This window comes from Hippichthys cyanospilos, chromosome 18 (genome assembly GCF_059441005.1).
Source record: "Hippichthys cyanospilos isolate Australia breed blue-spotted pipefish chromosome 18, RoL_Hcya_1.0, whole genome shotgun sequence".
Classification (NCBI taxonomy): Eukaryota; Metazoa; Chordata; class Actinopteri; order Syngnathiformes; family Syngnathidae; genus Hippichthys; species Hippichthys cyanospilos.
Genome location: NC_142386.1, coordinates 1,416,865 through 1,442,670, shown reverse-complemented (window position 1 = coordinate 1,442,670; position 25,806 = coordinate 1,416,865). Strand labels below are relative to the sequence as shown.

Below are 25,806 nucleotides of genomic sequence, written 5' to 3'. Positions count from 1 at the left end.
CTGGCGCAGAAGCGGCACGACACGTACAGATTAACCAGATACGTCAACTTTGACCTCCGATCCCTCCCCCGTTCGGTGTTTGACAATGACAAATAGTTCCTGAAACGACCTCAGCCTTAACTGCCGCTCTCATCCTGGATCAGCTATTCTTTCAAAACGCCTTCATTCTGATGGAGAAACTAACCACTGCTAACCACCTCAATGGGATCTTTGACGTCTTCTGCAGTCATTGGCAGTGAAAAGACACGTTTTTCAGTCTTGTTTGCCACAAGGAATGCAAAAACAACCTGTTTCTTTGTGCAAAACAAAAGTCTTCATTTATTTACATTTGTTCAAAGAGAAACATACAATATCTTCCAGTGTTTCCATTCCAAAGTGCAAAAGGGTTGTATTCATTAGGAACACCCCTGCTACTGTTCACCACTATTTTCCGTCACTCAGTCTGCGAAAGAAAGAAAACACAAATAATCAGTCAGGCTTCCAATCAACGTCTATCCATCGATCTCACTCTCTCCCCCTTTTCTCACTCTCTCCGCCCCTCCCTTTCTCTCCCTCGCCCACTCCCTCTCTCACCGTACCTGCATCTTCTCGTATATCCAGTCGAGAAAGTGGGTTACATTGCCGTAAACCCCCGGCCTGTTCCTCAGAGCGCATCCGATCCCCCAGCTGGTGTCCCCCGCCAGCCACCACACGTCCGCCAGTCGGACCACCAAGGGCCCGCCGCTGTCACCCTGCGGCACGCGCGCGCCACGTCCGAGTCTCGTCGCGTCAGCGCGGTCAAAAACTCACCTGGCACGAATCGACGCCGCCGCTCAGTTTGCCGGCGCAAATCATGGATTCCGTAAGTGCCCCGTTTAAGATTGCGGGTTGGTTGCAGTCCCCTCTGCTGTAAATGGTCACTTGGGCCTGATTGAGTTTGTCTGGGGAGGGGCCTGAGGAGAATGAAAGCGCGCCATTTTGAAGCCAGCTTCATCAAAGATATGAAAAGTAAAAGTCATGAGAAAAAGGACGAATGCGAACGTGGTCTTACCGGATGATCGTAAAGCTCCCCAACCCGTAATCCAAGCCGGCTGCCCGGCTGAAAATTCCATGCCGACGTTTGGTAAGCACACCGGCTTCACTGCCTCTGTTGAACCGAGAGATCGATTCGTGAAATAAATGAATAACCCGCCGTCGACCTGAATGAAACTCATCTGGGAAGGATTTCGCCGTGACACTGACTTGAAAAGGCCAAAGGTGTTTGAAGCTTGAGAAGCGCGATGTCGTTGTCGTTGCTTTCCGTGTCATATTTCTCATGATTGATGATTTTGCCGACTCTGTTGCCGTAATCGAAGCTCATTTTAAACAGGCTTACGTCACCGGCGTATACGCGCCACGATGACGGTCTGGAGACCCTGCGATTGGTGGAAAAATTGCGGAAGGCGGATGGACGGGTGAATGGAAGCTATAAGCGTAGATATGTGGTTGCTAGGGGAGGACCAAGACCGCCCCTACACCTTTGAGAAAGCATTTCCAGACCATATAGACTAAAGACTGTTTTCATTTACAAACACAAGCAAACTCTTAATTCTAGAGAGGAATGATGGGGGTTATAACTCACATTTGGAAGCAGTGCGCAGCAGATAGAATCCAGTCCGGGCTGATTATGGAGCCTCCGCAAACGTGTCCTTTACCAGAAATCTGGAGACTGACCTGCCACGGCCAGGCTCCATTTGAAGCCTCTGTACCCCCTACAATGCGACTGCTGGGGGACGCCGCGCTCTTGCCGCAATCTGAAGATCAAAATAGTTGTCCATGTTTGTTGAATGTTTGTCTCAGATACGGGCAATTTCCATTTCACGTGAATATTGGAATTTGTTTTAGAAGTGTCAAAATAACTGATTCGTTGCGACTGATCAAATTCGGAGTTAAAGCGTTATTTTTTTATTTGGTTGTAATCTAGTTTTAATCCTATTATTAGTGTTTGGCCAAACCTGATAGGCTCCTGTCGTTGGTGCGAGGGCACGCTCGGAAACAGAAAGAAGATGTAAAATTGTACGATGAATGATAAATTTAACTTAAAAAAAAACTACAGCGATAGACAGTCTTTGTAAGATGCAGCAGCACCTCAAGTTTAGGTTACCACATCAATCCAAAGCACCTAGCTGCGACTGCAGCCACAGCATACAAGCTGCCATAATATGGGCCGCTCAATCTCTAGGAGTGCCTCGTTTTCGGGCAAAGCTTTTGTTACCCATAGCTAATAGCCTTAGTAATATGGAAATATGGTATTCATTTGTGGAAATAAAGCAATATCTTACCCATACAGTGAATACTGATGGAACTTTCGTCGCAACTTTCGCTGCAAAGGATGACAATAAAAACAGGATTGTAGTACACATGTATTAAATGTTTACATACATATATATATATATATATATATATGTATTTTTTTTTTAAGGATCATTGACAGACCTGTAAAAAAGCTGAGATTGGAGTTGCGATTTATGGTCGCTGCCAGGCTTCAGCTTCATGAATCCTCTCGAGGCTAAGGAACCTGCACTTGTTAGGCTTGAGGTTACATAATCCTGTCTGTGGGCCAAACAAAAGAATTCATCATTGAGGCTGGACAAACATACTTGGACATAAATAACATATTCTACATAAATAACATTTTGGGCCTGTATTCTTTATTATTAGATTTTTTAATTCTATCATATTTTGGCATTCAACTTTTACATTTCTTGACCGATTCAAACCCTTGCAGCATTTTGCAAAAAATTCCCACTTCCCGTGCTATTGATTTTCTAAGTGTAATAGTTTTCCTACAATTCATCAGCTGTACAAAATTAAATTCTCATTGACGATGATTTTCGACTTCCGCGCGAAGCAAAATATGAACAATAAGCACATTTTGGACACGTTTCATTATCGAAAAAATGTGTCGAAGATAAGCACACCTCTTGTAACCAATCTGCTCGCACACAGCTTTCCCAAAGTTGTCATCCCACTTGTCAGCGCACACAGGCATCCATGATTGGCTGTCTGATGAGAAACTCTGCAACAAGAAGTCGCTTCCGTGAAGGCGAACTGTTAAATAAAGAGAAAATCGCTGAGCCAAAAAAGGTCAAATTCACTGTTCGCGTGGTAAAGACTTTATAGAGTGAAATGTTTTTACAGCAGTAGGACTCATCCTCTCCATCTGAACAATCTGGGATTCCATCACACCACTGGGAGGTGCTTAGACACTTCCCATTAACCCTGCATGATTTGCCCAGCGCACACTGGTAGTACACTACAAAAAAAAAAAAAAAAGAAACACACAGGTAGATATGCATACACGTATATATATTATATATATATATATATATATATATACACACGTACATACATTTTACAGACATCTTGCATTGAAAATTGTGTAAATATTTTTGTGTAAATATATGTAAAAAAATCAATTAATACATTAAAATAAAAACAATAATTAAAATGACCCCCGCAACAGGTCTGACCCACAATAGAACGGTGAGGGTCTGAATTTGCGCGGAGTAGGTCTGAACACTAGGTAGCGAATACTCAACAGCTGAGGAAAAACCTGAAGCCCAAGTGGTCTCTTTGCCTCTGGGGTTAAAACCGAAGGTGGGAAATCATTTCGTCTTGTCGACTTACAAAAGTACCAGAACAAGAGGGCGAGCACTGCCAGAACCAGGAGAGCGCATACGGTTGCACACAGGATACGTTTCCATGGACAACTCTTTCTTCCTGTGAGGACAAAACAGACTTTTGAGTCAAGTCACTATGTCAACATCAGGAGCTTTAACGAGGCAAGGTAAACGTAGTTACGTGAAAAATGTAAATTGGATGTGCTTGAAACTAGCCGCTATTTGCTTTGGAACTTAGTAGAGCAGGTGAGCAAGGGCTTATGGGGAAAAAAAAAAAAGGATGAACTGATATTTTGTGATTACCTTTGTTTTCTGTCACGTTTTGCAGCGTAGCAGGTGCGGTGGTTTGGTGGGTGTTGATAGGTTGGGGGGCGTAGACGACATAACTTGGAGTTTCTTGAGGGAGGCTAGGATAGATCCCTCGATGCGGGGCGAATGGTGGTGGTCTACTTTCCTGATGCTGAAAGCCGTCGTTATCATAAACCGCCTGTAGAAGTCACAAGAGCGTGTCGTTAAATCTTTCAACAAAAAAAAAATGCAAATAAAAATAGCGAGGTAAACCTGTGTTCATTTTTTTTTGTTTTTGTTTTGTTAAATAAAAAATAGTGCTATTTTTTGACTGGTCTGACTAACACAATCCAGAAAAATAGCCAGGATGCAAGACATATTTTCCTAAATGAAAATCCATGTCATAGAGATGGATTGTTTTTTTTAAATAAATCAAATGAATTTGGTCCGACGTAGAAGAAAGAAATATATTAAGAAAAATAGTGAGCAAACATACCATAGAAAAATGGTCATAAATGAAACTGCAATAAAGGAAAGCCAAAATAAACGAACCACGATCTAGCAGGAGAACACTGCGTTATAAAAGACAGTAGCAACATGTGCTGATAAACAAAAACCAACCTCATTAATATTCATGGCAAAACTGGTCACACAGCTTGTAAGTTAAGAACGTCTGAAAGTAAAAAGTAGAAGTATTAAGTCAAACATATTTTAAATAGACCCAACATATTAAGGAAAAAAAAATCTGACATTTTTAATTTGATATGTAATACACAATGAAAGTAATCCAAAATCTAATTTGAGATAGCTCCCTTTTTAACAGTACATTGACATACATGTAAGTATATTCAATTTTTGTAGACGTACCTTGCTATCTTTAAGGTCTTTTAAGATCTCCGGCACTCAGTTGTCCTGTGTCCTCTCGTTCCTGTTCTGTCTCATATTCAGTCCAGAGCAAGTAATCAACAGCCAGGACCACACCTTCCATTTTTTTCAGTGTATGCACAAGCCAGCCTCCTGCTAGTCCCTCGATTCTCTTCAGAAACGGAACAAGCGCACAGGTATCGAGGCTGGTTCTCCATAGACTTCGTCTCGGATTAAAATCCGGGATATGAGTGAGATTAATCCAGTCAATTCATCAGGAATATCAGCTGTAAAATGGAAGTAAATACATGTAAAATAGTAGACAATCTTACATGATATGAAAATGCTTTTATCGATTTTAATGTATTATCTTCTCTTCCAAAAAAATGAGTGATGTCCAAACAAATGGGTGAGTCAACTATAGAAAATATGTGTGGCCAAAAGGACTGAGGCCCTGTTAATATTTACCTTAATGGTTAACTGTGTTGGCTGGCAGAAAAGGAAAAGAATGGGAGAGGAAACTTCCAGTAAAAGTCATAGGAATATCATGTTCTTCATAATGATATTAACACTTTTAGAGAGCTTTTTTTGTGACTGAAATAGCAACAAAAAGAACACATCCACTACTACAACCGATCGAGCACTACATCAAATTAGACACGGAAAATACTGAGAACTGCGCAGTGGCCCCCTGGTGCAAGGTTGAAAAAAAAAGGGAAAAAAGTGCACTAATCCGTACACACGGTTTGGTTTCCTCAATTTACAAATCCGTACGAACGGTTTACTAATCCGTTTCCTCAATTTACTAATCCGTACCCACGATTTACTTTTCAGCCGTAGGTTAAGGTCAATTCAATGTTTCTATTATACGTGGAGTGATCGCCGTCCAAGGGGACACTTCGGCTCTGACGTCACAATTGCAGACGAAAAACACGGCTGCGATGGATGAAACGCTGTAAGTACCTTGTCCGTCTATTTTTATTCTACAATATGTTGTGTAAATGCACTGTTATGTACGCCTTAGATGCCTTGTTTGCATCCAAAATTCCCTACTGGACTCTGCTGATTATTTTTATGCTAACGTGTACAATGCTGCCCATGGCTAATAAGATGCGAATGTATACATGTCCAAACGTGAAAAGTTCAATTCGCGTTGACAGTCATGCGCTTCTGGTTACATTTTGTTGAAAACCACTTCATGAAAACCAGCATTTTCTTTACCCTTGACCCAAGATGTCTGAGGACATACTCGTGATTAGATCTGTTGCACACTGAACTGAGATTCAACTTAGAAATAGGGTTCATTTCTTTAATAATTTATTTAACCAATTATAAAAATAGTTTTTTGTAACTCCCGTAGGACGAAACGTACTAATGAAATATCCCCAAAACTTGGATGTGAAATTTGCACTCGGAACGAAAAAGCACGCGGCAGCTAAATGGCACCATCTAGCGGCCAACGGAGAATCTCCAGTGATCGATAATCGATTGGGTATGAGAACGAAAAAATGCGCTCAAAGACAGGCTCTTGATTGCAAACGCGATTTTGCAATGGCAGAAACAATATATCAAAAAATAATACGCACAAAGGAATGTTTAGTGAAGCACATGTGAGATATTTGAAGAATTCAACAACATGTGCGTCTAAACATTTTGGCAGACAAAAACGATTTTTGTACTCTGGTAATTGTTTTTTTAAGTATGGCAGTTCATTGGTCTGCCAACTGGTTGTTAAAATACTTAAGCTATTCAATCCATGATTGCAAAAAACAGGCAAAACAATGTTGCTTTTGTAAAAGCTATTTATTTAGCCGTTTCAGTTCAGAGTTAAATATTAACTTATATTTCCCACCTAATTGTTTAACAAAGGAGTGTAACATCGGAGTTGCTTTCGGAGGAGTTGTGTCCATGTTTGCTGTATAAATAGCATTGGGGCTTGAAAAAAAAATGCATTCTTCAGAATCAAACCATTTGGACTGTAAAAGCCCGTAGCAGACATTTCCAAAAGGGAATTAATGGATGTGGAAGTGTTCCCATTGAATTTCTTAGAACTTCTGGATAATAATAGAAGAGGCTCCACCCCCTCCATTGCAGATACCCGCCAGACCGTATTGGCCAGATTTAAGGTTGTGCACCATATGACCCACAATTCGTGCTCCTGACATCCTGACAAGATAGAAAAAAACAAGTCAGGATATTAGGGACTACCATAACTTTTTTGCCACACTAACTTTTCTTTGTGTAATTTCCTTCTCTATCTTGCTGGGGGGGGGTTTTCAACCGCTTACCCAATGGGGTGTCCGAGTGACACAGCTCCGCCGTTGACGTTGACTTTTGCAGGATCGATGTCCAGCATTTTAATGTTGGCCAGAACGACCACACTGAAGGCCTCGTTGATCTCCCACATGGCGATATCGTTTTTGCTCAGCCCAGCAGCATCCAGGACCTAACAGACACACACACAGACGATTGGTTGATTTCATAACATATATAGCTTGGAATTACTTATTTGATTAACTAATTAGTAATGAAACTCAAAATTGACATTCATTGTACATACATACCTTTGGCACAGCATATGCAGGAGCGATGGGGAAATCAATGGGTGCGACAGCAGCATCAGCAAAAGCTAGGCAGCAAAAAAGGAAAACACCCCCCATTTTTTTTTTCAAATAGAAACACAACTCAACTTCATCTGATCAAAAAAAAGAAAATATTCATAATTCCTTGTGTTGTGACTGAATAAGAAGTCCAGACACCACTTGTGGCTTCACATTTGGCACTGTGAAAGACTGCTTTGATATTAGTGTATGTAGGAAAAAATGAGAACTACAAAAAAGTTGATCAAGCCGGGTACGTCGACTTTACCAATGGGTCGACTAAAACTAGTTGTAGTTGACTTTGCACGATTTTATCATCTTATGGATATCACTGTTTCATACCCCATTGGGAAATATTTGATGGACATTTAGAGCTTCACAAGGGGGAATAACATGAATTGAACTTACAAACAATCCTGGCTAATGGAGTGACATTATGTCTTTTTGCAGCGTCTGCTGTCATCAAAACAAGGGCAGCAGCCCCATCGTTCAAAGTGCTGGCATTGGCAGCAGTCACCGTCCCTAAAAAGAGCAAAGAAAACACACTCAACAAAGACGGTCACCCAACAAAGAATGAAGAGATAGAAAATATACAATAATTACCATTCTCTTTCTGAAACACCGCCCTAAGTTTGGGAACTTTGCTGAAGTCCACCCGTCTCCACTCCTCATCCTCAGACACGACCACATCAGGTTTGCCTGAAAATCGCCAGACCATTAAATACTGCATGAAAAAAAAATAAAAAATCCAGCTCAGATTGCTACCTCTTTGTGGAATGCTAACGGGAACAATCTCCTTGGCCAACACTCCTGACTCGTACGCAGCTTTGCTACGCGTGTATGAGCTGATTGCATAGCTGTCTTGCTCCTCCCTGCTGATGCTACTCTTCTTAGCCGTGTTCTCTGCACAGTTGCCCTGTTTGGTGAACAAATCAACAGAGCACTCACATAGAAGTAGAAGCTGACAGAAACTGCGAAAAAAATTATGTTCTCTTGTACTTAAATAGTTTATTTTGCTAGAGATTTTGTTTTGTTGGAAGGGGGGGGGGGGGCATAAATGAGTACCAGGGGTTCAACGTCTTAACATGCAAAAATACGTCCTTGGCATTGAATGAGTTCAAACGGGTTTTGACTTATTTTGCTGATCAGTTCAAATGAATCTTTGACGTCTGCAGTCGTCAATGGCAGTGAATGAGTTAAGAGAAAGTGGACAGTTACCATGTGGAATTTATTGTATACATCAGTGAGGCCGTCCTTTACAATGAGGTCTTCCATTTGAACCCCACCGTAGGAAGGTGTTTCCCGAGCCATCACGTAAGGCACATTGGACATGCTCTCCATACCGCCTGCCACCATCACATCCTTAACAAGAATAAAAACACACACACATGGAAAATATACAGAAGAGCGGCTGCAAATCAGATTTGTGAAAACTAAAACTTGAGCCACCTGGTGTCCACACATTAAACTTTGGGCCGCCATCATTATTGACTTCATCCCAGAGGCGCAAACTTTGTTGATGGTTGTTGCAGGAGTACCAAGTGTCAAACCTAAAAGTTATAAATAGAAAACGTTATTCATCTCTCAAAATAAACCACTGATAGCAATTCACTGTTATGTTGGATGCCGCGCAGCATGTATTTGTGAATTAGAGATTAGAGCTATTATATTAATCACATTAAGATATTGAGCACCTAAGCACTGCTAGTTAGCGGCTAATGCTATGCTAAACAGCCCATTTGAGTCAGCATGGTATGTATAAAAGTGATCAGTAGGAATGGAAACTATATTGGGCTGTTGAGGGAGTTACTTACATCCATCACGGCAGCCTATATGGAGCAATCGAGAGCTTCTAACTCGCAGCTAATCTTTGTTAGATACAGCGAAACAGAATCGGAACCACTAGTAAACATTGGCAACAAATCCCGTACGTCAATGTGAGTTTAATTAAGTCGTTTATTAGCACCCCGAATTGGCGAGTGAACATTTCAGAAGAAGGTTGTTTGTATCGAGCGTCAGGAGAGAAAATAGAAATACTCGTTAAGCTATTTCGCCGTAACAGGCTTCCAAGAATAATTTCAAAATAAACACTAGCATCCTCCCAACAATCAAGCGTGAGGATGGAAACGCACCATTTCAAACTATCGCAACAGAGACGGCCAATGGAGCGTCGGATTATTTCTGTCGCTTACATTTTGGATCGTGTACAAAAATTCAAAACGTTGCAACGTAACACCTGCTCCGAGCAAAGCTTGTCTGGTGGGAGCTTGTCCTTCTCCTGCTTGGAGCACGTTGCCCATGTAGACCTCATTCACATCTTCTGGCTTTATTCCTAAATTCATACAATGGGATTTAGTCAGATAAGAATCAATATTTACCCAAGAGCAAAAGCAGAGGTTAGAAAAAAAGTAGTTGAACAAGTTACCTACCCGCATTTTCTATGGCTCCCTTTATGGCAACAGAACCCAATTTTGTAGCTGGAACTGCTGCGAGACTGCCCTTGAAGGAGCCCATTGGAGTACGGACTGCACTGACGATGACCACTTCCTGAAAGCATCACAATGCATTCAGTGTTGTGGACAGTCCAAACACGAGGGATGAATACATACGTGCAACTTTCAAACTTACATGGAGAGATGGACGAGACGTATAGGTTCTTGACAGGTATTTGTGGATCTAACAAAAAAGGACAGAGTAAACCTCGCGAGAAACGAGGGAACACTGAATGAAAGCCAAAAGCCCTTTGTTCAATTAGTGGAAATGTATTAGCGACAAAAATAAAAGCACAGTTATTGTTAGCTACGGTTCGTTGTGGAGGCAAGTTATAGTTGTAGCGGTCTTCGCTTTATGCTAAGGTGTTAAATGAATGTCCCGTAATAACATTGAAAAAATGTTTGGTCGGTTTGGTCACATTAAGATCATTAAACCGGTCGTGTAGTGAGCTATCTGGAACAAAAAAAAATATGTTGACATTTTCAGAAAAGCGCTATTGATATCACATGAAGTTAGCTAGTTAGCTTAGCCGCTAACGTTTCCAACTTGTGAGACGAGGTAATGCAACATATGACAAAAGCCATTCTCGACGTATTGTATCGCTAAACACACCCATACTTACCAGGCGCCTGCATGTCCCGGCACGTACGGTTAAAAGTCCACTGGATGACATTTTTGAACCCAGGGAGACACTTTTGATGCCACTTCACCTTCAACTGGGGAATGGAAGCAAAAAAAAAGCGCAGCCAATCACAGAGAGAGGTGTGTTCCTATGACGTAACCTGTCGCCATGTTCGACACACGTATTCGAATTGAGGCTGAACAGAGTTTTTGTTTTATACTTTTTATGTTTTTCATGCAGCAACCGACATCCCACATATATTCATAGGTATTTTGTATTTCGTGTATTCTCATTAGGAGTGGCATAGACGGAAATTTCTCACTGAGGATGCAGTAATCTAAGATTCCTTGAAGTCACAAGTCCTTGCTTCAAGTTATTCATTTTGTCTTAACTGCATTTTAAAAAACGCACAATTGACGAGGAAGCAAAGTCTAACAGAACATTTTACCTCTTTAAGTCAGTGTCAATAAAAAAAAAATACTTTCATTTACAGCAGGGGTGTCCAAAGTCGGCCCTCGAGGGCCGCAATTAATGCATTTACGCAAAATCCGGATGAACATGCAATACATATTGAAGTTTTCTGATTGGGTAGAAAAGCGACTGAAAGTGTACATACAGTACCTCTGTCGGTAGGTGGCAGTGCTGTGTTGACGAAATTCATCCCTGCCCCAAAGGGCAAAAATCTGCGAATAATTGACCCCAGAATATATACATAGGAAAAAAACTTTACAAAAATAATCGTTGACGAATGATTCAATCACAAATATTACAGATCAAAACGTACATCATTTACTTCCAAAGCTTTATTAAAGATGACATAACACTTGTTCTGCCGTTATGTGGTGTCATTGTTGCCCATGCTGATTACTATCACATAGTTTTCTAAAAAAGAAAAAAAAAGCGAAATCCCCTTAGACCTAATGGACAGCAAGTAGGATAAATACTGTCATTGGAAGGCAGACTTGGGTGACCGTTCAGTCACAGTCCATCCAATCACTGCTCATCAACGTGCGAACGGCTCTTCTTCTCATATAATTGTATTGTGTCTGCCTGGATCCATACGAAAAGAAGAGGTATCCTGCAAAAAAAAAATGGGGAGTCTCAACTGCGGACATAATCTTTGAAAGGGCAATCATCCTTGAAAATGACTTACCTCTGTACGCAAAAGCGGCATCAACTCTGTAGCCGATCCCGGGGAGCTCAGTGCGAATCATTCTGGGGTTCCTGCGATCCATTCTGCCCCTTCGTTCATTGTAGCTAAACATGTACAATAATCAACATTAAACTTTGACAAATATACGATCGGCAGACTCTCTGTGAGCTATAAAATTCCAATACAGCCAAAAATAGAGTCTGTCATGTGTTAAATCACCTTGTTTTTCTCTGTTTTCTTTTTTTTTTTTTTATCTGGGAATGATTCCAGCATCAAGGGTAGTGGGATCATTGAAATTATGATTATGATATAAATATTTAAAAATATATACATATTTTTGTTGATACTCTAAAACATCATACAAGTACTGTATATGCAGTAAGTCAAAAAGTTTTATTATTGTACATATCTCGTGATCGGATTGGTGATTTTTAAACTCACGTCCTGGCCGCTATAAATATTTGTTTTGTATTGATACTCTATGTACATTATATAAGTATATGGGGTAAATTAACAATGTAAATAAAGTACCCTGTCTTGTGCTTGGAACAATGATTGCTTATTGGTCATTTTTAAAATCCCTGATCGGCCCCCAAAATCCTGATTGTAGGTTTGTTTGTATGTTTAGCTACTCGGATGACTCACCTCCAGTATTTGTTGTTTACAAAGAAGAGAGTTCTTCCCACAAATGGAACGTGGACGGCGGCATCCACTTTGGTGACAGACGAAGGCAGGCCCAAGTCGCTGAGAGGTTTGGGAAAGCCGGGTAGGATGGCATTTTTTCGGACTTGCCAGTAGCGGTCCCCTGCATCACCAAAACGTCTATTGCAGTTCATTTCCGAGCATTTCCGGAAATGTCTTTAAAACGGTTCTGAGACTATGCGGCGTCAGCAGTTTCATCGTATCCGACTCTTTTGTACCTTCAATTAAAACAACCGAGCCGCGTTGCCTATACTCGTAAGCAGCATCGACGTTGTTGATCCCAGACCAGACGGAATTGATCGTCTTCAAAGAGACGCCATCCCAGTAGCTGCTCCTCTTCCAAAAGTGGCTTGAAGGCAAACACGACGGTTTACGTTTGCATTACACTTGAGATATTACGGAAAGATATTTGTCTTACCTGCCTTTGAAGAAATAAAGGTGACCCTGTATGGAGGTCGCTGCATCAAAAATGAGATTGCGGCTACACCTGTCCGGTTCCTGAGAAGATCCGTGGTCTGGTCCTTGTGTCGGTTCGGGCTCTGGTTCAGGTTGCGGCTTTGGCGCTGGGTTAGCTGTCGGTTTAGTTGATGATCTGACTCCTAGATGAAATACAATTTCCATTAGTGATGCACCTTACAAGAAATGGCGATCTAAACTACAATTGACACAAATGCCGATGAAAAAACGAATAATTGATTATCCTTTTCAGCATGATACAATAAAATGTTACTTCATGAATAATCACTCTGTTTGTATTAATATGCTCAACTTTACAATTTTTATGCAGTTTATTTGAATGTATTCACGGTATTGATACTGTAAATATGCATTAATAAATATTAGGGTGGGAATCCTGAGTGTCTCACGATTCGATTTGAATCCTATTTTTGCGTCCACGATTCAATTTAGAATACATTTTCCATCCAAAACAAGTTTTGATTCAAAATGACTTCCTTCAATACAATTAGCAATGATTTCTGCTTGAATCTATAGATGTACAAATATTCATCATACTACTTCTGCCTGCTTTGCAAAATAGAAGAACAAAAGGAGACAAAGTGTCATTACGTTTTGAATAAGAAGGAACGTTCCTTTTTTTTTTTCCCCACAAAAACATGTGACCCACAACTGCCACTCTTTGAAGCGAGCTTTTAATAGCGTAAATAAAAGTGAAAAATATATTTTATAATTTCAATTTTGGAACGTTTTAAATGAATTCTGAATGGTGGTAAATGCTGAAATAGAATCCTCATTTTTATGTGATTTTTTGGCACACCCTAATATATATGTATTAGTATTACTAGAGATTTTATTTCCAATGCATATTTTGGAGGCATTTCATACTGTATTGTGGTTGTATTGTCATTCATACGTATATGGGCCTACATACTGTATATAAAGGCCAAACTCTCACCGTATATGGCCTGCACCCCTTGTCGGTCATCGTCCGGTAGCACATAGCCTTCTGTGTTAACGTACTTGTAGGTGGGGTACATGAGGGCTGTTCGCACCTTGGAGTGGGATAATCCCAGTGCGTGCCCAAACTCGTGGGCTGCCACCAAGAACAGGTTGGTTCCTGTGGACCAAGCCAGTTAATATGGAAACATCGGCATGATAAGGATTCATCGATGACCACACCTGATGAAGTCAGACTCCAGGTTTCATCCTCATCAAAATGGGTGTCACCCCCTCTGCCCACACCAGGGGAAAAGGCATGAGCCAAGACTCCGCCCTCACCATCAAAGGGTGCAAAATCCCCATGGTCTGGTTTTGAAAGAGATGCCGAGTTAATATCCCCTAATTAGCAATCGAGCGTTTGTCCCAGGACGCTTACCACGACCCCTAAATTTGATCATTAGGTCTGCAGTGCCGCTTTGAATCTGCTTGAAATCCAAAGGAATGACGTCACTGTAGATTTGAAGGGCCTTGGCGAGCGTGGCGTCCACGAAACTTTGACTCAAATCTGGTGTATATTCCGTTATCCTGGTAACATGTGACACACGCAACTCAGGCTTAATTAAGGTTCAATTTCTGCAATTTGTTAGTATGTTCTTAATAAGCACGTCTATAAAAGTTTTATTCATCATGAACTCATACGATGCCAACCTTTTCAAAATGGACATTTGACTTCTATAGCCATAGGTGGACCTAAGTAAAAATGAACCTTTGACGTCAAAATTTGTCACTGGCACTGAATGAGTTAGATTGAGATATTTCCTTCAATACCAATTCTGGTTAAAAAGAGCCTTCGACTTCTTTAACCCTCAGGGGAGGCCAGTAAAAATGGATCTATAACATCAAAGATTGTCAATGGCGCACGGTAAAAATGAACCTTTAACGTCAAAAGTCGTCACCGGCACCGAATGAGTTAGATTGAGATTTCATTCAATGCCAATCCGGTTCAAAAGGACCTCCGACTTCTGCAACCATGAAGGAAGTCCAGTTAAAAATGGATCTTCAACATCAAAAGTCATCAGTGGAGCCTTGTAAAAATGTATCTTTAACGTCAAATGTCGTCACTGGCACTGAATGAGTAAAAACCGGATCTTTAACATCAAAAGTTGTTAACGAAGCTCAGTAAAAACAGATCTTCCACATCGTAAGTCATCGCCACCCCGAATGAGTTTAAAAGCTTTTCGGTAACATACTTTTAATGATTGCTATTTCATATTTTCGAAAAGTTGGATTCGGCATTCTCGATTATTTACTGCATCGTTTACTGACCGGTATTTTAAGGGGACTTGATCGCTTTCTAACCTGTATGTGATGACATTCTTTTGCCACTTGGGTGTCCCTTCAAAGTGGGCATACTTGAATCGATCCAAGTCAGTGAAACCACAGCGGGGTTGTGACATCACTTCCATAGTGTTGGTGTCCAGCTCCCCCGTCACCTCCAGGCCGAAGAAGTCTTGCATTAATTTGAGAGCGTCTGTAAAGGAATCGAGACCGCTACGCCATGTCTCACTATTGGTGGTGACACCCACTTCGGAGAAATATTGCGAAAGGTAATCCTGGACAAAAGAAACACACGCGGGGCCCATACTGGCTAAATACTTCTTTTCCAGGTCTTACAGATCATGCAGCGGTGTTTACCTGAGCTTTAGCCACATCTTCTTCGCCGGTTAGGATGGTGGGCACAGCTCCGACGACAGCTACTGTCATCATCGTCGCCACCGCTTTGACAAGTGATGGGCCTGCCATGATCATTATCCTCCCGCGCGTAAAGATTAAGGGCTCCGCGCTCTCGTAAAGCCCTGGGTTAATTCCTGAGATGGCGGTTGGGATATGAGGTTAAAAGCAGAGAAAGACGCAAGACCGGGCGGTGAAACATTCCAATGATTGTCTGAACAGGCCCTTTCGCTAGCAAATGGAGATTTGAATTCGGTATCTCGACGCAGCGGTTTGTATCGATGTTTGGAAAGGCCGCAGATTGGAAGATGCGGTTCGTTGCTCGACAAGCTCGTGCTTGAGATGAGGACATCATTGTGGGAAGCGTGTTTTGACGCAAGAAGTAACAGGCAACCTCCGTGTTAGCTTTGTAATGTTTCGAAAAGTCTTTTATTCCAACATACCGTCATTTTGGAGTATTTATTTACGTGGAATTAAACAAATTAGGCATTTGGAGTTTAAAAAGAAAAACAGTCGGATTGGAGGTATCCATTGCGCCAGTCTATATGGAGCACTCAAGTGCCATTATTGGATCCTGAAATCAAATTTGTCATTACTGAATCATATTTATGAGTGATGTTATAGTGTTCATTTCCAATAATTGGAAGAGGTTTCGAAATATATCGTTACGTATGAATAGAAGGTGCGCTCTGTTAATGCCGCACTTATTGTTGTTTTTTTGTTAAATGGCATATTAGTGGTTTTCATGAAATTACTGTGCTACAAGTTTAACACTTTCTAATTTGGAGTAACTTTCTAATTCCGGTTCTGTTGGAATCAGTCACGTCTCCAGGTTTCGGTAGCTCAAAAATACTTGCAACAAGTGACCCCAAAATGAAGACAGGAGTACAAATAATACAACATTTATTCATACATTATATTAATATAATACAATCGTAAATAGGTTTTCACACAGTAGCATATCTAAAATGCCAACTGTAAATGCTAATTCAATATAGCAATGACTAGCATTTAGCATTAGCTAAAGTAGTAACACAACAACTTCTCACTAGATGGACTGGCGTTTATATTTGTTATAGATACTTCCTTGTGGGACTCAATTTACATGTTTCCATTTCATTGAACTCTTTGTGTTCCAGTTTTTATTTTTGAAAATCTTGTCACCTGAATCTAAAAATTATTGCAGCGCAAGAAGTAGCTGTTCCTCAGTACTCGGAACAATCTTCCGGTGGGCAAGTCGTACTCGAGCATGTAAGGTCCGCTGTAGATGTAGGTAAAACCTGGAAAATAGGTTCAATGTTAATTTACAAAAACTCATTTTTATTTTTTAAGTATTATAAAAAAATATTTATATTATTCCCATGAGTATTATTGCGTTTGTTCCCATTTTTCGGTTTGTTTCTTTTATTAAAAAAATAAAAATAAAGCCATATAATTGACATATGGTTTAATTGGTCCGCCTGAGAAGGAGGAAAAAAAATCAAGAATTTTTTTTGTTTGTTTTGTTTTTGTTTAATTTTTTGGTTTAGCTTGTTATCTCTTGTTAAAAAAATATCCCAAAACAATCTTTTTTTTTTTTCTGATCCGACTTAGAAGGAAAAAAGAATCTAAAGAAAAGTAATGAGGTCAACCTGCAATAAAAATTATGGTAATAAATGAAAATCAACAAAAAAAAAGGGTTTTTTTTTCCTTCTTGATTTGTTCCCTTTTTTTAGCTTGTTTCTATCGCTGAAAAAAAAAAACATTATTTTTTTTCAGGCTGGTTTGACTTAGAAAAAGTGAAGCGGCAAAAACCGAACCACGTTGTAGCGAGGGACCACATTAAATGCTTCCAAGCATAATCATTATTGTGATTTCTATCATCATTCATTTCATCCATTTTTTTCGACTCACCTCTATACTGGAAAGCTGCCGTCACCTTACTCAGCCCAGAAAAGGTCTCGTCAATACGTTTGGGGAATCCATAGTCCACACTCTTTCTGGCCTCATCAAAACTTAAGAGAACAAGGTGAAAGAGTAAATAGAAGCCGATTGTTTTTTTCGGAAAAAAAAACAAAACAATACAGCTTGTTATTTACCTGTAGTAGTAACTGCCCACAAAAAACAGAGTCTTTCTTGATTGCACATCATAAAACGCTGCATCAATTTTCCTGACGCTTCTGGGCAGGCCGAATGTGGTGAGATGTTGTGGATAGCCGCGGACCAGATTGTAGCCGGAGAAAGCCCACACTTGCTGATCTACAGGCGGAGAAGATATTGACGGCCGATGTGGAATATTGAGGCGAGGCCGACGCTGCGTCGGGTTCTTCAAACGTACCTTTGAAGATATAGACCCTGTCGGAATGTTGGTTTTCGTAAGCGCCGTCGACGTTAACCGGAGAGCGGGGCCAAAAGTTTGCGATGCGATTCAGCTGAGGTGACCTGCTCTGAGGGTAGCTTCGCCAGAAGAAGCTGAAAGTACAAAGGCGTGAGCGACATTCATCGAAACGCCGGCGTGTATCATCCGATTCCGGCGATACCTGTCTTTAAAGAAGAGCATTTCTCCTCGTAGCGTCGCCACGGCGTCGAGCACCGTGGTTGAGTCACAAGCGTCGGGAGTGGTGGGGGGCGCAGGACCCGGCTGATTCGAATCTTTGTTTGGGCCTGGAGGGAAAATCGTTTTGGAATTATAGGTTATGCTTTGGCGGTAGATCACATTTATACGCACCGTATAAAGTTTGGATGCCTTTGACGTCATCGTGGGGCAGGACGAAGGTGTCGGGGTTTCTGTAAGAGTACGTGGGGTACATGAGGGCGCCCGGGTCATCGGAATGAGATAAGCCCAGGGAGTGACCAAACTCATGGGCTGCTACCATGAAAAGGACATAGCCTGGAGGGAAAAAAAAAATCGCAGAATAAGAAGACAATCCCAAAGCCCTTTAATGTGATCGGTACTGTGAGGAAAAAAAAACATGAACCGACCAGAGTTGGATCGGAACGTAAAGGTTTCATCCTCGTCGAAGTGAGCATCTCCTCCAATGCCGGAAGATGGGGCGAAGGCGTGGGCCAGAGTTCCATCACGGCCATCAAAAGGGTAGTAATCGCCATGTGCTGATAATAACAATACGCTCAGGTCAAATTTGGTCAATCAATATGTTGCCGCCGCGTTTGGAAATTGATCGGCTAATATTTGACGTCCGTGCGGTCCGTTTTTAGTCGCTAGCCTTATCCATCCATCAAAGATCCAATGAGCTAGCAGGAGCTCTAAAAACAAAAGCTCCCAGATGCCGCGTGCATCGACATGCCACCGATGTTTTCGCGCTTTTGTGGAATGATGTGTTACGCAACCGTACATTTGGCTGAAACAGTCAAGCTCGTGTGTAGACCGTACACACAGATCTGATTGGCTGGACCCAATCATCTGATATTTATCATCGGCTATCCCGTTACAACATGGCCGATAAAATAAAACATGACATCAAACAGTTTACACAAGTTTAAATAGAGATATTGATCCATCTTATGATTTCATGTGTCTACAGGAAGATCAGCAATCACTTTGGATCAAATAAAAACACCACAACTTGACAAGCGGCCTCACAAAGACGCCGTTTAAAAATCGATTTTCTCGACTTACATTGGCGACCAAATGAGATCATGATGTCTGCCGTGCCGCTGTGCATTTTGGTGAATTTAAGAGGAGTGACTTTGGCCCAGACGTTTAGGGCTTTTTCAATGGAATCGTCAACTTCTGCCCGCGACATGTCTGGCGTGTAGTTTTCTATCCTGCACATTGGAAAAAAAAAATATAGAGCATAAGCCACGTTGTTAGATCAACAACTTTTTCATTGGCGATCCAATCGAAAAGAATTGGACCTGTATGTCAGGGTGTTTTTCTGCCATTTGAGGTCGTTTCCAAAAGTGGAGAAACGTGCCAAGTGATTATCGGGAACGCCGCAGCGTGGCTTCTTCATCATCTCCAAGGTGTCAGCATCCAACGTTCCCGTGATTTGTAAACCGAAGAATCTCTGCATTTCACTCAGTCTCTTGCTGAGTTCGCTGACCCCCCGTCTGGAAGGTGCCCTTTGCTCCGTTAGGTTGAAAAACGACTTCAGGTAACCCTGCAAAAAATGAAAAAATAAAATACAAAGCAGAAGTTAAAGGGACCGTCACAACTGCTTTTAAAAACTACAATAATGGCATACGCCTGAGTAAACACAGAAGCGACTTACCTCCGCCAAACTCTCATCTTGGCTCGTAATTTCTGCCACTGGAAGACAGTAAAGTGCAACTGCCAGGTTGAGTAGAATGCAAAATCCCAAGGAGCTCATTTTTCCTCTGCGTTTGTGTCGTGTTGCCCCCGAACTGGAAGTGCCGTTATATAGGATTGGAGTTGGGGGGTGGGCGTGTTGAGCAACTGCCATCGTGAGTCAGATCGGAGGTGAACAAACAACAAGACTGCCTTGGGTTAGTCATCAAATAAAAAGTAGGGATATATGACGAAAGCAGCAAACGGCAAATTACACAAATACCTGCGTGGATAGACGCGGATGATAATATACCCAAAATCCTCTCATCAATATATAGAAAGTTTTTTTTTTCCTTTTAAAGGTGCAACCATTTGACCAATGCCGCTGCCAGCCCAATTAAATATATATATATATATATATATATATATATATATATATATATATATATATATATACAGTATATATATATATATATATATATATATATATATTTATATATATATATATATATATATATATATATATATATATATATATATATATATATATATATATATATATATATATATATATATATGCAAAATATAATTAAGAAGCACTGCTTTAGGCAATGAGGTATTAAAGTAATTACTTTAGGGAATTAAGTCCTCTAGTAGTTGATTTATTTAGGTAGGCTCTTGAAAAAATGTGAAAGAATTAAGTAGGGCCTAAAAATGGATGGAAATAATATGTTTAGAAATGTTTATAATGGATAACATTGGGTAATGAAATGCTAAAGTAATTGATGACTTTAGATGAATAAATGCTACTCAGTTATTTTGGTAATTAAGTATTAGGGGTATTTCATGACTTTGGCACTGATTTACTCAAATAATGCTTTGCATTAGGGCCTAATGCAATCACTTTAAAATGGTTAGGTATTAAAGTAATTGATTATTTTCGTAAATGGATTGAGCCAAACACTTGAAAAAATGTGAAAAACGGCCTTTACTCCACACAATGTATTAGAATGTGCTAAAAATGAGCTGACAAGAAATAAATAACATACTGGAATTTTATTTGGTCTTGTTTGGTCACAGTTTTTGCAAGTTAACATTCAAACGCGTGCTCACTGTAGTGTGACATACATGTACAATGAAAACAATGTGACTTCCTTCTGTCAGCCACCGTTTAACTTCATCTAACGTGATAAGTGCTAACACATATTAAAAACCAATGATGCCTAACATCCTTAAATATTTTGGAAATATGCCCTCTCAATTTGACGCCCAGCTGCTTAGACGTTAGTGCAGGGCAAGAAGTAGTTGTTTCCCAACACACGGAAAAGCGTCCCGCTGCTCAGGCTGTACTCAAACATTTGAGTTCCACTGTAGATGTAGGTAAAACCTGTGAAGCAGAGGTTCGGTTATTTTTCTTTATCAAGGTGAAAAAAAATGGGATTATACTCAAGAGCCTACACTGAGTGATTGTTGACTCACCTTTGTACTGAAAAGCAGCCGTCACCTTCCCGGTCAGGCCAGAAAAGGTCTCATCGACACGTTTAGGAAATCCCTCATCCCGTTTCTTGCTAGCTTCATCATAGCTTTTGACAAAAAAGAACCATTGGAGTTATTTCTAGATAGCCACCTTACTCCTCACAACGGATGGCGTGATGGACTGGTTACAGCGTACCTGTAGTAAGATTTGCCGACAAAGAACAGCGTCTTTCCTGATTCCGCGTCGTGCAGAGCTGCGTCAATTTTTTTCACTTCTTTTGGCAGACCGAATGTTGAGATCGTCTTAGGATATCCTTGAAGAAGATCATAGCCGCGGAAAGCCCAAACCTGACGACCTGCAGCAACAAAATATCTTTTAGTGGATGCGATTGATAGATTATTTTTTGTATTTGGGAAAATGCTATGCCACATGTAGCCCGGTGTGTGAGTGCGCTAAATTATACAGCGGTGAGATCTACCTAGAACACAGGGGGGGAAAGTCGACCAAGTCGGGTCAGTATGCTAAATTATAGAGCAATGAGATATACCTAGAACCGAGGAGAAAAGTCGACCAAGTCGGGTAATTTGACTTTGAAAAGGCAAATTTTGTTAGTCTGATAAATCGTGTGTAGAAATGTCAAAATAGGGAAAAAAACTATAATAGTTAGTAAACTAACAATTAGTAAACTATTTAAAAAAGAAAAAATCAAATATAATTGTATAAAGATCCAGTAGTGACAGTCTTACGTATGCTGTACCTTTAAAAAGGAAAACATTTTCTGACAGTTGGCTTTCATAAGCGGCATCAACTTTTCCGGGGGCGTTTGGCCACAGGTTTGTGATGAAACTTTGCTGGGGTGTCCTGCTCTGAGGGTAGACTCGCCAAAAGAACCTGAAACCACAAAATACACGATTTAACTCCAGTAAACTTTTTTTGGAATGATTTATTTTCAATTCCGGTGATACCTGTCTTTGAAGAAGAGCATTTCTCCTCGCAGGGTGGCCACAGCGTCCAGGACCATGTTCAAGTCACAGGCATCAGGAGTGGAGGGCGGCTGAGGCTTGTCAGGATTTGTATCAGGATCCGTATCGGGATTGGGGCCTGACGATTGAAAAACGTCAAGTTTATTTTGACAGCCCTGAATCAGCACTGTCTCAATGGGCTTTACAGTTGAAGAGGAATCACAGATAGCATCGCACATAACATCAAAAATAAACAACTGCACCCCCTGTACAAAGCTCCCAGAAGAGGAAGGAAAAGCTCCGGGGAAAATAAGAAACCATCAGAAGGGATCGTAAGTGGGAGGAGCCCCCTTGCAAGCGCGACAGGTTGCGCTTATATGCTAGTTATTTGATTATTTCCGGAAAAAAATAAGACTTTTTGCGTCGTAGCTCGCTGTGACATACCATAAAGAGACTGGATGCCGTTGACATCATCTTGCGGCAAACGAAAGTTGGACGGGTTTGTGTACGAGTATACAGGGTACATGAGGGCACCGGGGTCTTGAGAGTGGGTCAATCCCAACGAATGACCGAACTCATGCGCTGCCACCAGGAAGAGAACGTACCCTGCACAACAGCAAAAGCAAAATGATCAGTCACTAGTGTAAGCCAAGAGATTTTTAGAACTGATGGGGGGGAAAATTTACCGGAATTGGAACGAAAGGTGAAGGTCTCATCCTCGTCGAAGTGAGCATCTCCGCCAATGCCCGTCGACGGCGCGAACGCGTGAGCCAGAGTTCCATCGGGGCCATCGAAGGGGTAATAATCACCATGTGCTGATTATAAAAACAAAGTGTTTACATGCGCAGGTCGGAAGTCAGGAAAAGTCTGGTGTGCGCCGTTTGATTAGTTTACAACTGAGTTTTTCTAACGTATTTGAGCCAAGGCATATTTTTGTAAAATGGTTGAGGCACACCGCCAGCTGAAAATTTAAAAAATTCACACTTGTTGGCCTTGTAACATTTTGAAGTCAATTTAATCCAGGTTTTATCAACAGGAATCAACTAAAAACTGTTTTAACACCCCATTCAGATCTTGTCTCAAAGTAGTGTGTTGCCACCTATTGGTGAGGAGTATGTATTACACGATTACCTTGCAACACGCTGCTCTCGCAGCCGAAAACGGCACACTGTTTCCAAAAAATACTGAAAAATAAATAAAGGCGAAAAGGGAAAATTTCCCACGGCACACCTGACTGTATCTCGCGGAACACTGCTTTGCCGTGACACAGTGGTCGAAAAACACTGGTTTGAAAAAAATAAAACAACTTCAGAGTCGTTGTCGGGGTGTTTTTTGGCGGATTCAACATGCTGAATTGGCGTCAGAACGTCTTGACGTTTGGGTACGATATACGCGCAAACACCCAGACCGAGAATTATCGGTGAAATCGGTCTACTTCTAAAGTATTAGGAAAGCCAATACTATTACGTTTCATGAATATGTCAGTTTCAAATAAAGATTATGTCCTTACACAGGCGACCAAATGAGATCATGATGTCCGCTGTGCCACTGTAGATTCTGGTGAACCTAAGAGGAGTGACTTTGGCCCAAACGTCCAGCGCTTTTTCAATGGAGGAGTCAACTTCTGCCTGGGGCATGTCTGGTGTGTAGTTCTCTATCCTGCAGATTGAAAAAAGATATATAGACAGCATACAGTTCATGAGCCACATTCTTCTCAGAAAACAATCATCGAAATACAATGTTTTATGTAATATATATATAGAGAGATATATATAATATATATACTTATATTAGTGCAGGTCATTTACCTGTAGGTCAGACTATTTGTCTGCCACTTGAAGTTCTCCCCATAAGTGGAATAACTAGCAACCCTGTTGTCGGGAACACCACAGCGGGGCTTCTTCATCATCTCCATGGTGTCCGCATCCAGCGTTCCTGTGATTTGTAAACCGAAAAATCTCTGCATCTCACTCAGCTTCTTGTTGAGCGGACCGATCCCGCGTCGCACAGACGGGCCACTTTCGTCTTTTAGGTCGTAGAATTTTCGCAGGTAGCTCTGTAAGGAAAAAAAAAATTCCATTTTATCATTAATTTAGAGTAATCGTCCACTCAGTTAGACAGACGTGAATGAGAGATGTCATGAGAAAATGAGAAGAAAAAAAAAAGCATACCTCCGCAAAATTCTCGTCTTGCTCCGTCAAATGCGGTAGAGGCCCACAGTAAACGGCAGCCGCCAGGCAGAGTAAAACGCACGCGTTGAGAGACGCCATGTTTTCTCAATGATTTCAACTTGCGCTTCTGTGCTCATTGCCGCTCTTATATAGCCAAAACGTCTCCATGTTGAGAAACCTCAATTTCCCTAATATGGATATAGAGGAAGTTGTCTTCGATTACTCACCCGACTTCAAAGTTTTCCATAACGACCCTGTAATCGTGCTTTGACAAATTACGCTTCGGCGCACTTACAATAAAAGAAATAAATTGTTATTCTAATGAAGGCTGATGAATGAAATTAATCAAATATGGTTGAAGCCTCAGGAACAATGAAATGTGTTGGTTTAGTTGAATTGATTCCGTTGAACATAATTAAATCTTGAATCTTAAGTGTATCTAATTGTACATTATTATCTATTGTTGTTTTAGTTCTAATTAATTGATGTGTAGGATCAAAATTGCAACACAAATGGAAAGCAGATTGGCATTTTTAAAAGTGGAATATCCTATTGTCCTTAACATTTGATGAAATCATAATTACTTTTTAAATTTCGCCTTCTGATGACATTGTAAAGCTAAGACGGGAAGAAAAACCTGTTCATATTTTTTGAACTGCCTTTGTATTGAAGGTTATATTCAAATACAATGATCAATATTTATTTTTTCTCCAGAATCATGAAGATATCCATGCTTGAATTTAACGTAGTACTAATAACAAAATAAAACAAATAATAGTATAAGATTAGATTATTAAACTATAAAGAATAATTTAATTGAATACAATGATTTCAGTAGTTGATAATAATAATAATAACCTAAGTAATCTTTAAATGAAAACAAAGATTTCAGTAGTTGAACCACACTATTACAGTGAAGCATTAAACAGCTGCAAAACCAACAGCTGAAAATCGGCATGGTAAATACCATTATTGCAACATGTAAACGCACTATTCAAACACTCCTTTTGCGTGCCACCCATTTCCACATTATACTTTGCCACAGTACACTGCGGTTATTGCCAAATCTGAATTTACCACAACATCATTATCATCATGAGAAACGTGCAGGTCCATGTTGGCATTTTACGGCCTTATTTGTTTTATGCTCAAAATCCGTATCAGTTCCTCTTACTGCTTAGAACAATAAGCAACTATTTATTATATCTCCGTGGCCGCCATTAAAACACAGAAAACTGCGTGGCAAAAATGGTTTTGGCGAAGCTTTGAGACGGATATTTTCAGTCGGCTTGATTTTCATGTCAATTGGCCCGACTTGGTCGACTTTCCACCCCCAGCCCTACTTCAAAACATAAATCGGAGACGAAAAAATCGTTGCGACGGAATTTACGATGCCACTACTTGGTTGCAAGCAGCGTTCTTTTTCTGTTGTTATTAGCAATCAATCCATCATGTTGAATTTTAACCAGTGAAATA

The 25,806-nt window shown here is 40.6% G+C and overlaps 5 protein-coding genes across 7 annotated transcripts; all 5 read right to left on the bottom strand.

Moving 5' to 3' along the window:
- Positions 1 to 290: 290 nt before the first annotated feature.
- Positions 291 to 5,215, bottom strand: tmprss2 (transmembrane serine protease 2). Of its 2 annotated transcripts, XM_088440113.1 has the most exons (14): positions 4,797 to 5,215; positions 4,551 to 4,602; positions 3,945 to 4,128; positions 3,649 to 3,741; positions 3,158 to 3,274; positions 2,940 to 3,069; positions 2,455 to 2,571; positions 2,301 to 2,341; positions 1,601 to 1,772; positions 1,222 to 1,394; positions 1,031 to 1,126; positions 790 to 932; positions 579 to 731; positions 291 to 442 (listed from the first exon to the last, which is right to left on the bottom strand). In XM_088440113.1, the coding sequence occupies exons 2-14, from the start codon at positions 4,563 to 4,565 to the stop codon at positions 434 to 436; spliced, it is 1,443 nt and encodes a 480-aa protein (XP_088296239.1). In that variant the 5' UTR covers positions 4,566 to 4,602; positions 4,797 to 5,215; the 3' UTR covers positions 291 to 433. The 2 variants fall into 2 exon arrangements, with proteins under 2 accessions (XP_088296239.1, XP_088296240.1); XM_088440114.1 differs by lacking the exon at positions 291 to 442 and having other exon boundaries at positions 570 to 731.
- Positions 5,216 to 6,577: 1,362 nt separating this feature from the next.
- acat1 (acetyl-CoA acetyltransferase 1) lies at positions 6,578 to 10,657 on the bottom strand. Of its 2 annotated transcripts, XM_088441707.1 has the most exons (12): positions 10,509 to 10,656; positions 10,022 to 10,069; positions 9,823 to 9,940; positions 9,630 to 9,725; positions 8,843 to 8,943; positions 8,612 to 8,755; positions 8,159 to 8,309; positions 7,997 to 8,092; positions 7,802 to 7,915; positions 7,358 to 7,422; positions 7,082 to 7,239; positions 6,578 to 6,959 (listed from the first exon to the last, which is right to left on the bottom strand). In XM_088441707.1, the coding sequence occupies exons 1-12, from the start codon at positions 10,557 to 10,559 to the stop codon at positions 6,839 to 6,841; spliced, it is 1,263 nt and encodes a 420-aa protein (XP_088297833.1). In that variant the 5' UTR covers positions 10,560 to 10,656; the 3' UTR covers positions 6,578 to 6,838. The 2 variants fall into 2 exon arrangements, with proteins under 2 accessions (XP_088297833.1, XP_088297832.1); XM_088441706.1 differs by having other exon boundaries at positions 8,612 to 8,943; positions 10,509 to 10,657.
- Positions 10,658 to 11,293: 636 nt separating this feature from the next.
- LOC148408335 (macrophage metalloelastase-like) lies at positions 11,294 to 15,705 on the bottom strand. Its single transcript, XM_088440707.1, has 10 exons — positions 15,457 to 15,705; positions 15,121 to 15,374; positions 14,198 to 14,346; positions 14,002 to 14,127; positions 13,778 to 13,939; positions 12,782 to 12,962; positions 12,582 to 12,712; positions 12,307 to 12,466; positions 11,662 to 11,765; positions 11,294 to 11,586 (listed from the first exon to the last, which is right to left on the bottom strand). The coding sequence occupies exons 1-10, from the start codon at positions 15,568 to 15,570 to the stop codon at positions 11,483 to 11,485; spliced, it is 1,485 nt and encodes a 494-aa protein (XP_088296833.1). The 5' UTR covers positions 15,571 to 15,705; the 3' UTR covers positions 11,294 to 11,482.
- Positions 15,706 to 16,378: 673 nt separating this feature from the next.
- LOC148408334 (collagenase 3-like) lies at positions 16,379 to 19,817 on the bottom strand. Its single transcript, XM_088440708.1, has 10 exons — positions 19,704 to 19,817; positions 19,348 to 19,592; positions 19,109 to 19,257; positions 18,454 to 18,582; positions 18,200 to 18,361; positions 18,012 to 18,135; positions 17,810 to 17,943; positions 17,571 to 17,730; positions 17,386 to 17,486; positions 16,379 to 16,772 (listed from the first exon to the last, which is right to left on the bottom strand). Exons 1-10 carry the CDS (start codon positions 19,800 to 19,802, stop codon positions 16,663 to 16,665), a joined length of 1,413 nt encoding a protein of 470 aa, XP_088296834.1. The 5' UTR covers positions 19,803 to 19,817; the 3' UTR covers positions 16,379 to 16,662.
- Positions 19,818 to 20,757: 940 nt separating this feature from the next.
- On the bottom strand, positions 20,758 to 24,444 carry LOC148408333 (collagenase 3-like). Its single transcript, XM_088440710.1, has 10 exons — positions 24,331 to 24,444; positions 23,968 to 24,215; positions 23,670 to 23,818; positions 22,846 to 22,974; positions 22,604 to 22,765; positions 22,163 to 22,298; positions 21,955 to 22,088; positions 21,393 to 21,552; positions 21,200 to 21,303; positions 20,758 to 21,107 (listed from the first exon to the last, which is right to left on the bottom strand). Exons 1-10 carry the CDS (start codon positions 24,427 to 24,429, stop codon positions 20,998 to 21,000), a joined length of 1,431 nt encoding a protein of 476 aa, XP_088296836.1. The 5' UTR covers positions 24,430 to 24,444; the 3' UTR covers positions 20,758 to 20,997.
- Positions 24,445 to 25,806: the final 1,362 nt, after the last annotated feature.

Bases quoted from the DNA above. Each gene is read 5' to 3' on its own strand.
- LOC148408334 (XM_088440708.1), bottom strand. From the start codon at position 19,802: ATGAGCTCCTTGGGATTTTGCATTCTACTCAACCTGGCAGTTGCACTT. The intron at 17,944-18,011 runs GTATCGCCGGAA...TTGTACTTTCAG, and splicing joins ATGCTCTTCTTTAAAGACAG to CTTCTTCTGGCGAAGCTACC. The intron at 16,773-17,385 runs GTGAGTCGAAAA...CCTATTTTCCAG, and splicing joins GGCAGCTTTCCAGTATAGAG to GTTTTACCTACATCTACAGC.
- tmprss2 (XM_088440113.1), bottom strand. The intron at 1,773-2,300 runs GTAAGATATTGC...TTTGATCTTCAG, and splicing joins CATCAGTATTCACTGTATGG to ATTGCGGCAAGAGCGCGGCG. The intron at 1,127-1,221 runs GTCAGTGTCACG...TCGGTTCAACAG, and splicing joins AACACCTTTGGCCTTTTCAA to AGGCAGTGAAGCCGGTGTGC.
- LOC148408333 (XM_088440710.1), bottom strand. From the start codon at position 24,429: ATGGCGTCTCTCAACGCGTGCGTTTTACTCTGCCTGGCGGCTGCCGTT. The intron at 22,975-23,669 runs GTAAGGACATAA...TTTTATAATCAG, and splicing joins GATCTCATTTGGTCGCCTGT to CACATGGTGATTATTACCCC. The intron at 21,108-21,199 runs GTGAGTCAACAA...TCTGCTTCACAG, and splicing joins GGCTGCTTTTCAGTACAAAG to GTTTTACCTACATCTACAGT.
- LOC148408335 (XM_088440707.1), bottom strand. From the start codon at position 15,570: ATGATCATGGCAGGCCCATCACTTGTCAAAGCGGTGGCGACGATGATG. The intron at 14,347-15,120 runs GTTAGAAAGCGA...ACATGTTACCAG, and splicing joins AAGAATGTCATCACATACAG to GATAACGGAATATACACCAG. The intron at 11,766-12,306 runs GTGAGTCATCCG...GTACATGTTTAG, and splicing joins GTAAACAACAAATACTGGAG to CTACAATGAACGAAGGGGCA.
- acat1 (XM_088441706.1), bottom strand. From the start codon at position 10,559: ATGTCATCCAGTGGACTTTTAACCGTACGTGCCGGGACATGCAGGCGC. The intron at 7,240-7,357 runs GTATGTATGTAC...TGTGTCTGTTAG, and splicing joins CTGCATATGCTGTGCCAAAG to GTCCTGGATGCTGCTGGGCT. The intron at 6,960-7,081 runs GTAAGCGGTTGA...CTATCTTGTCAG, and splicing joins TCACTCGGACACCCCATTGG to GATGTCAGGAGCACGAATTG.